The 12,018-nt window shown below is 43.7% G+C and overlaps 1 protein-coding gene and 1 pseudogene across 2 annotated transcripts in view; one reads left to right on the top strand and one right to left on the bottom strand.

Annotated features, from left to right (window-relative positions):
* Positions 1 to 2,301: 2,301 nt before the first annotated feature.
* On the bottom strand, positions 2,302 to 2,402 carry LOC116553608 (annotated as a pseudogene).
* Positions 2,403 to 5,456: 3,054 nt separating this feature from the next.
* Positions 5,457 to 12,018, top strand: part of CPD (carboxypeptidase D) — a 70,180-nt gene continuing 63,618 nt past the window's right edge. For both annotated transcript variants that reach the window (XM_032280983.1, XM_032280982.1), the window contains exons 1-2: positions 5,457 to 6,270; positions 11,734 to 11,981. In XM_032280983.1, coding sequence (XP_032136874.1) covers positions 5,528 to 6,270; positions 11,734 to 11,981 — 991 coding nt within the window. In that variant the 5' untranslated portion in view covers positions 5,457 to 5,527. The remainder of the gene's footprint in view (positions 6,271 to 11,733; positions 11,982 to 12,018) is intronic.

The raw sequence follows: 12,018 nt of genomic DNA, 5'->3' as shown, positions 1-12,018 counted from the left end.
GATAAGAGTGAGACTCTAGTAAAAATAAATACACAAATAAATAAAAAATTCTCAGCTGGGTGCGGTGGCTCACATCTGTAATCCCAGCACTTTGGGAGGCCAAAGTGGGCAGATCACAAGGTCAGGAGATTGAGACCATCCTGGCTAACATGGTGAAACCCCATCCCTACTGAAAATACCAAAAATTAGCCAGGCGTGGTGGTACGTGCCTGTAGTCCCAGCTACTTGGGAGGCTGAGGCAGGAGAATCGCTTGAACCCAGCAGGCAGAGGTTGCAGTGACCTGAGATAGCACCACTGTACTCCAGCCTGGGGGACAGAGCGAGACACTGTCTCAAAAAAAAAAATAAAAAAATTCTCCTTCACCCTAAATAACAGTCCCCAACATTTAAACCAAGACAAACAACAAAACATAATGCAAGGAAAGCAAAATGTATTCTATCTATTCCCATAGAGGGAAATACTATGGTGCGACATCCTACCTGGCTGTCTTAAGGCAGGTTCCTAAAAGCATAGCCTGAGACAAGGATGCTTACATAAGTGATTTACTGAAGGAGTGCCCTTGGGAGAAACCTGTAAGTAAGGGAAGCAGATCAGAAGATATTAAGCAAGAATGAAAAAAGAACTCTTACCTCAGCCTGATTCTGCAGAAAGCTCTATCTGGAGCATACATTGCTCCAAAGTTTGTCTCATACAGGGGCAAGGGGCCCTATCTAGGAGTAGGATGATGCTGGAAAGAGGTGGGATGCAGGCAGTGTGTGTAATTTCTGGACAAAGTAGCTCCTGCCAGCCAAGGGAAATCTTCCCAAAAAGATGCAGATGTAAGTAAGCATCAGCTAGGAGATGGGTGCACGAGCCTGGTGGAGAGAATCCAGGCAGAAAACCAACAGCACTTGTAAGAACTGACGTGGCCAAAGGTTCTCTTGAAAATTCCCTTAATTTGCCCATTTTCAGACTTTATTTTAAAAATTCCTGGGAAATTTCAGAAATTCAGAAATTCATTCTTTTATTCTTATTATTATTTTGCTGTTTGTAACACATTAGCAAATTTATGACAATTCTAATTGGATGCCATTTCGTGTTTCCATCATTCTTGCCTTCCATGGACAGCTTCTTGCCAGTTCCTCTAATTCTCCTTTAAGTCTCTGGCTGGGTGGTGGCTCCAGCAGGCAGATCACCCGAGGCCAGGAGTTGGAGACTAGCCTGGCCAACATGGTGAAACCACGTCTTTACCAAAAAAAATACAAAAATTAGCTGGGTGTGGTGGCATGTGCTTGTATTCCCAGCTACTTGGGAAGCTAAGATTGGAGAATTGCTTGAACCTGGGAGGCAGAGGTTGCAGTGAGCTGAGATCACACCACTGTACTCCAGCCTGGCTGACAGAGCAAGACTCTGTCTCAAAAAAAAAAAAAAAGTTAGTGTGTCTTCATGGCCCTAATTGAAGAAATTAATTCTTCAATTTCTTCCTCTGCAGGTATTAACCACATTACTGGTCACCAGCATATTGCATTTTTTTGTTAACGGTCAGTAAACTTTTAAAATTACTCACACATTCTTTCCGCAGTTTTTAACCAACATGTACATCTTTTTTTTTTTTTTTTTTTTTTTTGAGACGGAGTTTTGCTCTTGTCGCCCAGGCTGGAATGAAATGGCGTGATCCGGACTCACTGCAACCTCTGCCTCCTGGGTTCAAATGATTCTCCTGCCTCAGCCTCCCAAGTAGCTGGGATTACAGGTGCCCCCCACCACACCGGCTAATTTTTTTGTATTTTTAGTAAAGATGGGGTTTCACCATGTTGGCCAGGCTGGTGTTGAACACCTGACCTCAGGTGATCCATCTGCCTTGGCCTCCCAAAGTGCTGGAATTACAGGTGTGAGCCACAGTGCCCAGCCCTACATCTGTTTTAAGTTTGGCTGCTACTTTCATTCTCTCACCTTTTCTCATTGTTAGTTAGATGTGCACACAATGTACATATAACCAGAGTGAGTTAAGTGCACTGAATCCCAGCATGTGGTGGCAGGAACTTCGGACAGGTTTTGCATCTTTTCCCCAAGGGAAAGGTGTGGCCTTACAAGTAGAAGGAACTTGGAAAAGGCCTGAAGGTAAAAAGTCTCCCTGTTCACAGAAGCAGAGTGGCAATGATGTGATTTTAAAAAGATTTTTTTTTATTTGATACCTGATCATTGTACATATTTATGGGATACATGTGATATTTTGATACATGCATATAATATATGATCAAATCAGGGCATTCTGGATAGCCATCACCTCAAACATTTAGCTAGAAGAGATTTGAAATGTTTCCAGCACCAAGAAATGACAAACAGTTGACCTGGATTTTTTAAAACAGGGTAGAAGTTTTTAGTAACGAACTATAGAAATGATCCCTGAAAGTACAGTCTTAGGGCAGAAGTTTTTAGATGAACAGCCTGATCCAAGAACCTTTTCTTTACAAGATTCATAGGTAATTAAAGCACAGCATAGATTAGGAACTTGTAAATGTCTCATTGTCCAGCACAAACACCTGCAGATTTACAAATTCAATTTGACAAATGTTTGTGGAGCACCCAATCTGGTGAAAGGTCTGTTGTGCCAGGTACAGGAGGATTGGAAGATGAACGAAGGAGGTCTCTCTCCTCCCACAGGACAGAATCTAGGAAGGGACATAGAACACAGACACAACAAAGGACTGGATATGTCTGCGGGACAAGAGCTATGTAACAGGCACTATACTAAACCCTTTACATTGGCTGACTCATTTTGTCTTCACAACAGTCCTATGAGGCAGGTGCTATTATCATTCCCATTTCAAAGATAAAGAGAGGAGTCATGAGGTTACAGCTGGCAAGCCACAGATCCAAGACTCAGACCTGGGGAGTGTGACTTCAGAGTGTGTGTGCTTAACTTCTGTAATAAAATGCTTTTGGAACACACACATAAAAGCCATTATAATGAAGAGTCACCTCCCTCAGTGGCTTAAGCCTGTAATCCCAGCAAAAAAGGAAAGGAACACCTGTCACAAGGTTCAAGACTTCTCAGACACAATTGGAGGTATTCAGCTGTAGGTAAACACAAAGCCTGCCCTCCACCCTCTTTTGCCCATCTGGTGAGCGGTGACTGAGGTCCAGAGCTTTGGGTTTCACTTCTAACCACAGGCAACAGTGTACCTGCTAAAGAAGGAGGCTGCAGACCTGAAAGAGGCCTCAAAGGCACCATGAAGGCCTGAGGATTTCTGGGAGGGCACTGGCTCAAGTTACATTCCCATATTATTTCACTTCCCTCATGCTTATTTACATTTCAGCCTGCCTCACTAGAGGAGGCTGCAGGAGTAAAGGGGCTGGAAGAGGTTTCAAAGGAGAGTGAATGTGGTAGAAAAGGAAATATTTGATTAGAGGTTAACCTGTCCTCTGGGGCGTCTTTGACTTGGATAACTGGAAAAGTGCAGAGTGTAATAGTTGAGCCCTCCTGGGGGGTGGGAGGTGTCTCTGTACAGAGTTGTGGCTTTGTTTCTGATGAGTTGCAGCTGCTGTACATAACGCAGATAGATCAAACAGGGCATGGAGGAGAGGAGCCGTTCACAGGACCAGAGTGATGGCGCTCACTCCCATGGCAGAATACTAAATTCAACATCTTCACCTAAACCTGTGCTTTCTCCTGGCCTGTACCTCAGTGAATACCTGCAAGTTGCTTAGGCTGTAATTGAAATCAGCCTACAATCCTCTCTCTCTCCAGATCCTGTCCACTTCCCTTTCCAAAGGTCTTTCACATCCATTTCCTTCTTTCCACCTCCACTGGCACTGCCCTCATTCAGAGTCTCATCATGTCTTTTTGGATTGCAGCTTCCTTCCAGGTCTCTCAGCCTCAAGTCTTAGGCCTCCCATTCAATTTTCCGTGTCACTGTCAGAGGAATTTTTCTAAACTAGTTGAAAACCCATCTGTGGTTCTCCATGGCCTTCCAGATCAAACGTAGCTCCCTGGAGCCTGGCCTGTGAGGCTCTTCTGTCACTTCCGCACCTGTGAGCCCCTTCACACCAGTAATCCTGACCCTGCATGCAATTCCCAGAACACAAGGCGTTTGCTCTCAAATCCTGCAGCCTTCTTTGTTTGCTTCTTCTCCTGCCTGGGATCCTTCCCTTCCTCCATGGTTTCTCTCCTCCTCCTCAAGTTCGGAGATTTCCCTTACCTGCACCCCTCTGTTGTGGCATTCATCACAAACTGCACTGAATCTCTTGACTGGGCAGAAGAATGAACTGTTTCCCAGTACCTAGCTTTTACATAAAAGTTGCTCAATAAATAATTGATGAATGAATGAACTCTGTTGGTCGAATTAGGGTTCAGTCATAGTTCAGGGAAGGGGCCCTGAAATAGCTGACTCTGAAAGAAGGAAATACCGCAGTTATTGCGATTATGTTGTTAGATGGGTAGAATTTCGCGCCCGATAAGGGGATAAAGTTCTGTGTTTCTTCAAGCTAAAGAAACTAATGCCTACCAAGGCTGATTTAAAAGACCTCTTCTGTAGACTTGATGAAACTCTCTAATTGTCATCTTTGGCTGAACACTGATGAGTTCAGGAATGCCAAGCAAGTGTTTCCCGAAATGTGAAGCCTGCTGTTTTAAAATATGTCACTCCAAGGCCATAGTTAAATATACAACCTGCTCCGAGAGGTGTGAGAAGTGGGCCGGTGAGCTGTGAAATGAAATCTGCCTAATGAAGGCCGAGGGCAGCACACACACGGACCTATTTGCAGTAAAACAACGTGGGGTGACGCCTAAGAAATAGACCACATTAACACAAAGGGAGCCTACTGCGTAGCACATTTCCGCTAGACATAAAAGAGACACCTTCTTTCCAAGCAGCAACTCTGAAAAGGAATGCGCCGCCCAGTGAGGTGCGAGCCCTCCTCCCCGCGAGGCGTCCCGTGCAACCGCGCGGACGGCGGGGTCCAGCCGAGGCGGGGCGGATGCGGAAAGAAGGCGCCCAGGAGACTGCGCTAAGGCTTTCACTGTCCGAACGTAGATTCTTTCGAACCTATTGATTTTTTTGAGCTCTTTGATTCTTTCGAACCTTTTGGTTTCTTTCCATTCTCGGTTCTAAGCGTTAGAGCGCAGCTGAGAAACGCAGCAACAAAGGTGGGAAGGGAACTAGCAGGAGTTCTGAGAGAAAAATGGGTGATAATTTAGGGGAGAAGCCATAAAGAAGAGACTGAGCGAGAAGAGAAGCGGCGCACACCCAGAAGAGGAAACAAGGAGGCGGAGAAGAGAAGAAAACACTTGGCGAAGGAAGGCGCTGACCAAACTCGTCCGGGACGGGAGGAGGGCAGGCCGGCGGGCCGGCCGGCCCAGAGGGAATCGGCTGCTTTAAGGGAAGCCCCGCCCCCTGGTGGTGACCCTCCAGCAGACCCGTCTGCGATTGGCTGCGGCCGGAGGGCGGGATAGGGTTGCTAGGCGCGGAGGGGATCCGGCGGGCCCCGGCTGCCCGGAGCGCGGAGCCGTGCGAGCGGAGCTGGGGTTAGCGGAGCTGCTGGAAGATGGCGAGCGGCCGGGATGCGCGGCCGCCCTTGCGGCTGGGGCGGCTCCCGTTGCTCCTGTGCCTGCTGCTGCTGAAGAGCTCGGCGCGGGCGGCTCACATCAAGAAGGCGGAGGCGACAACAACGACGAACGCGGGCGCCGAGGCGGCCGAGGGCCAGTTCGACCGCTACTACCACGAAGAGGAGTTGGGCTCGGCGCTGAGGGAGGCGGCGGCCGCGGGACCCCCCGGCCTGGCCCGCCTCTTCAGCATCGGCCGCTCGGTGGAGGGCCGGCCGCTGTGGGTGCTGCGCCTCACGGCCGGCCTGGGGTCGCTAATCCCTGAGGGCGACGCGGGGCCCGACGCTGCCGGGCCCGACGCTGCGGGGCCGCTGGTGCCGGGCCGGCCGCAGGTGAAGCTGGTGGGTAACATGCACGGCGACGAGACCGTGTCGCGCCAGGTGCTGATCTACCTGGCCCGCGAGCTGGCGGCCGGCTACCGCCGTGGGGACCCGCGCCTGGTCCGCCTGCTCAACACCACCGACGTGTACCTGCTGCCCAGCCTCAACCCGGATGGTTTCGAGCGCGCCCGCGAGGGCGACTGTGGCCTCGACGACGGCGGCCCGCCGGGGGCCAGCGGCCGCGACAATAGTCGCGGCCGCGACCTCAACCGCAGCTTTCCCGACCAGTTCAGCACCGGCGAGCCCCCCGCCCTGGACGAGGTGCCCGAGGTGCGCGCCCTCATCGAGTGGATCCGCAGGAACAAGTGAGTGTTGCCCGCCCCTCTCCCCGTCCGTGTGAGCCCCCAAGGGCCGAGGCTGGCTCCGGCACCCAGTAGGCGCTCAAACAATGCTGGCAGAAGGGGTGGCGGTGGCGAAGGTGAAGAGAGACACTCTGTAACGGGAACACAGCCAAGGCCGCCTAGCCTCCCGTCCTGCTAATCATCAAAGAATTGCTTCCTAGAGGCTATTTGTTCAAGGGATGCTGGAGGGGACACTTCTTTCTGACATTATGGTCCCTATTCTTACAGGGCCATAGGACAGGAGCGAGAAGAGATCTTACGGATAACCTAGGCCAGCTCGCACATTTTATAGATAAGCTGTCAATGTTGTTATCTTCTATTAAAAGTGCCTAATTTTATAGGCACTGTGCTAAGTCTCTGTGTGACTGCAGTATCTTGGCCACAACCTGATGTCATAGACACCCTTAGTTTTGCATACCGGGAAATCGAGGGTCAGATTGGTTAACTGATTTACATAGGAGTGTGGCTGTGACTTAGAATTAGGCAATCTGATTCCCGATAGTCCTCTTAGCCACGGAGGGAGACTGGAGCCCAAAAATGGCAGATGATATTCCAGGATCTTCCTCTTGCCTATTTGACAGAAACTGGTTTTTCTCCAATTTTTACCTCTGACTCAGCTTAAGGAGATATGGACTTAGCTGGAGAACTTGCACAGATCTGTGAGCCGCTTCATTTTAGATTCTGAAGGGTTTCCCGATGCCATTTGTGCACCTTATTAGCCTGGGCAGAATGGCTAATTGTCACGCTTTTAATACACGCTTTGAGTGTCACTAAGCATTGCGTGAGATTTGAAACCTTAAAAAATAGAAGATGAGGACCTCAAGAAATTCGTATAAAACCAGAGAATGTTATAAATATTTATATGTTTGTGTACCCAGTTAAACTTTACAGGAATTGTTCCCACTGGCAAGATGTGTGTGGGCTGCAGTAACATGGACCATCTCTGTGGAAAAGGTAGAGCTTGAGCTGTCTCCAGAGATGGGTAGGATTTTCAGCATAAAGGAGGAGAGGAATAAAAGGGGAGGGAACTCACTTCAGAAGGCGCAGTGTCTGAAGTGAGCAGGCATTGCTTCCCCTTTTCAAGCATCAGCTTTGCCACTATTTCCTCATTTTTGTGTCTTCATAAGGCTTTTGAAGCAATCGCTAATCATTCCATCTTGATTAAAAGATTTCTGAGGGACAGCTGAGATAAATAAGTTTCCCTGCAGGACTTGGAATCGTTTCTTCTACAAGATTTCAGTCATATATAGAAGATCTAGAAAATTCGTGGGTGTTAGGACAGTTCTTGAGTCTTTTCATCTTCTTTTACTTTACTCCTCTTGATAAAGTCCTCTTGATAGACTTTCTGGAAGGATTTTGTTTTTTCTTTTAGATACGGTCATGTCATGACCTCTGAACATCTGCATAAGAAATATGACTTTGACACACACTTATTGACAGAAGCTGTGATGGCCAGGGCTTTTTGAGATGATATATCAAATGCACTGTTTGCATTGCTTAAATGTTTAAAATGCTCTGTCCTTGCACCTTCAAAATGCGTTGATCCTTGCACGGATGTAAATTCTGTGCCTGGATTTTTCTTTTCAGTGTTAGTTCTGCTGTTACCAAATATGAAAATAAGCTTTCTCTTGGTGTAAGTCACCTTGAAGCTATACAGTCATTTTGGTCTGTGGCTGTGGACTACCCTAATCATGGCTGTTCTTCAAACATGTAACTCTAATTAATAAAAAGGGAAAGTAGGTGACTATATATGGGGAAGAGTATATCTATCCTAACTCAGTCTTCAAGAATTCACTCAGAATGCATATTCTTTGCTATTAACCAATAGCACTGACATGAATAAAATTAAAAACACAAGTACACACAATTGGATATTGATGCCTAAATATAGCATCAGCTTTATGGATAGGATGTTTTTAAAAACTCAAACATTAGTCTTATGGGAAAACTACCTTTTTCAGTGTATTTTGTGAGATTTCTTGATATCCTATTCACCCAGCTATATTCGAATTAGATTTTTGTTGTTATTTGAATATACAAAATTTTAAGGCTTTATTTCCTGCTGCTTAGGAAAATTAAGTTTATTTTCCTTGTTTCACTTTATACTTCATCCAATGGATGTTGAAACAAATAAGAAAATATCAAAAAAATTAACTCTGTCATTCAAATAAAGATTTTATAGTTGACCCCTATATTTTTGGCACACTATACTTCTTTAAGTGAATATACCTGCTTAGATTTTCATAGGAGATAAGCATATAAATGATGTTTGGATGTGTTTGTGAGAAGCATTATCATAGTGTTGAGAGTGGATGCAGATTTTTTTTTCGGGGGGCTTAAGTATACATATCTGAATCTCTGAATCTTTGAAATTTAATTTGTCAAATATCAAATTCTCTTAATTTTTTTAAAGTTATCTATCTACAGGGTTATCCAGATAGCATAATAGAGTCAATTTAGAGATCAACTGTTTAATATTTATAAACTTGTTTGTAATATCTATGATATATTTACCAGCTACTTTAAATCTTATGCAAGGAATGATATATGATACTGAAGACAAGTATGAGAAACAATTGAGCAGCCGGGCGCGGTGGCTCACGCCTGTAATCCCAGCACTTTGGGAGGCCGAGGCGGGTGGATCACGAGGTCAAGAGATCGAGACCATCCTGGTCAACATGGTGAAACCCCGTCTCTACTAAAAATACAAAAAATTAGCTGGGCATGGTGGCGCGTGCCTGTAATCCCAGCTGCTACTCAGGAGGCTGAGGCAGGAGAATTGCCTGAACTCAGGAGGCGGAGGTTGCGGTGAGCCGAGATCGCGCCATTGCACTCCAGCCTGGGTAACAAGAGCGAAAATCTGTCTCTCAAAAAAAAAAAAAAAAAAAAAAGTAAAAGAGAAACAATTGAGCGAATTGATTTGAATGGACACCATTAAATACCTTCAAATAAGATTGGAGTTGATTTGCAAAGTTGATTTGACAAAGACTCAAAGCATAATCTTACAGCCATTGTAGTAGATGTTACTCCCTCTCAAAATCTTCATTGTAAGAATGACATTGGTACTTTCAAAACTGTGTAATTAGAATAAGGACAATTTAAGTGAATTTTATTACTCGTGTAGATTACAAATATTTCATTGTTCAAAGTATTTGTTAGGCCATTTTGACAATATTTCTGAGAAGTGTTGCAAGAAATGTTGAACAAAATGAAAAACAGCATTTTGTAGAGAATCTTGGATTTTCAAGTTTTAGTTAAAATGTGTAATTAAAGTAGCATGCTTTGCTTATTTAGAATATTCAGTTATCCATTTTATTTTACTAGAATATGAATGCCCAGAGAGCATTTGTTTGTTTGTTTTGTTCACAGATCCCTGGTACCTAGAACATCATGTAGCGCATAGTTGATACTCAAGAAATATTTGTTGCCAAATGGATTACCTGAGCTGCCCCAGCCTTCTTACAACTTTCCCAAAGTCAGTGGGGGAGAAATACTTAAATTATGTTAGAATTACAAACCAGAAAGTAAATTGTTAACACCTTAGCTATAGGGAAGAGGTGGGTAGGGTGGAGTTAGAAAGTTAGAATATTTACTTAGTTCTTGTTTTTGTATCATTCAATTTCCCAAGGACTGGCAGTGGAAGTGGGAAGTTGAATGACAGTTTGTAAGGCAGTGATTCCCTAAACAGGATGCTAGGTTATCTCTGAAGAAATGAACATTTGTTGAACAGGCGTATAAAGCAGTCTTTATGCCAGATTATGTTTCATGTGTGTTATCTTAATTAATTTTCACAACAACCCTGGGAAACAAGTAGCATTAATCCCCATTTTACAAATGAGAGGAAAACGGAGGTTCAGTGAATTTAGAGGCAGTAACTTCTCCTGACTATATTAATGGTGAGCAACAGATCTGGGAGACAGAATGTTCTTACCCATATTTGTCTGTCTCCAAAGCCTGTGCCATTGCCACTACACCAAATGACATTCTCCTCTGGTGTCTGGAAGGGTGCTAATTATAATTATATTAGCTTTTAGCTAGTTTCTTTTCACAGTCTTTGCTAGTGTTTAATCACTGTCCTTACTGGCCAAGATCTACCTTCGGATGAACAGATTTTGTGTTCATGTAATTTTCATTATTTGATCTTCTCTGGAATAGTACTACTGATCATGCTTAAAATAATCTTTAAAATTATACATGATAGGTTTACTTTTCTTTCAAGCATATAGAGAAATGTTATATATCAACCCCCTTTAGAATTTCTGTAGGTCAGTTAATTTCAACAACAGAAAGGCAGGAAAGAGAAAAGTATTTAATCTCTACTGATAGTAATGGTTTAAGCTGTTATATAAGGGAAAGATGCTTAAATAGGACTTAAGCATTTTTTTGCCTTTAGCTTTTGCCATAAAAGGAATTCTTCAGTATTTCTAGATAGATAAATTTGACCAAATTGCAAATTGGTTCACTTAAAAGTAGAAGCATTAAAAAAAAAATGTTTCTTTTCTAGGAGCAGCCTTGTCTCCATGTTAATTTATTTTTTAATGGCCCAATCAGAAACACTGGGCCTTGAAAGAGTGCTGCTTCTACAGTTATGCAATGGAGGGCTAGTCTTTGATATAGTATATTGTTTTTCTCTGTAAGCAGCTCCCTGTATCAGGTTGTTTACTTTATTTGTTTGTTTTTTCCTGAATCTCCTCAACTGTGGCTTCTCTCTTGAAAATGCGAATTTAGTATATTGTGAAACTGGAGTGAAAAACAAAATATCCTTTTTAAAATTAGACTCCCTATCTTAAAAATTCTCTTTGGACAATAAATGTAAAAAGCATAAAAGTTATTAACCTAACATATATACAATGGATATTTATATATACCAGCCATGTTTTCTATGAAATTTACATATGAAATACAAGTCGTAGGCTGAACTATATGAAATTGTCATTTTTCAGGTCAAAAAATGGGTGAGGGCCAGGCACAGTGGCTCATGCCTGTAATCCCAGCACTTTGGGAGGCCTGGAAACATGGTGAGACCCCATCACTACCAAAAAAAAAATGGGGAATACTGGCACGCTCAAAGCTCATGTGGTTCAACCTAATACATGAATTTGGAATTCCCTAAATAAGACATTTCCTGAAATATTAATTTATACTGTGTTATTCAGATATTTTTTCAACGAGGGAAAGCTCTTTAAAGTTACTTTGGGTTAACCTGAACCGTTAAAGCTGTTTGAAATCTTAAATTGAAATTTTACTTTAGTAATGCTTTCTTTCCACTTTCTTTTTTTGTTGTTGTCTCCTTATAACAGATAACAGCTGATAGCGTTGTCTTCTAGGTCAAGAGAGATAAAGGAGTTTATTTCTAAAAGATTTTGTGTAATGCATGGTGTTTTGTGTCCTTTTTTAGTGATATGTGATTTGGTTGTATTTTCAAAGGTTTGTACTTTCTGGAAATCTGCATGGTGGCTCAGTGGTAGCAAGCTATCCTTTTGATGATTCTCCAGAACATAAGGCCACTGGATTCTATAGCAAAACCTCAGACGATGAAGTCTTTAAATACTTGGCAAAAGCTTATGCTTCAAACCATCCCATAATGAAAACTGGTGAGCCTCATTGTCCGGGAGATGAAGACGAGAGTTTCAAAGATGGAATCACAAATGGTGCACATTGGTATGATGTGGAAGGTATGCAAAGCATTGAATTTGCTACATTTTCCCCCTT

This window comes from Sapajus apella, unplaced genomic scaffold (genome assembly GCF_009761245.1).
Source record: "Sapajus apella isolate SASKATOON/1434 unplaced genomic scaffold, GSC_monkey_1.0 scaffold12, whole genome shotgun sequence".
NCBI lineage: Eukaryota > Metazoa > Chordata > Mammalia > Primates > Cebidae > Sapajus > Sapajus apella.
The sequence above is the reverse complement of the archived record's forward strand: the minus strand, read 5'-3'. Positions and strand labels throughout refer to the sequence as shown.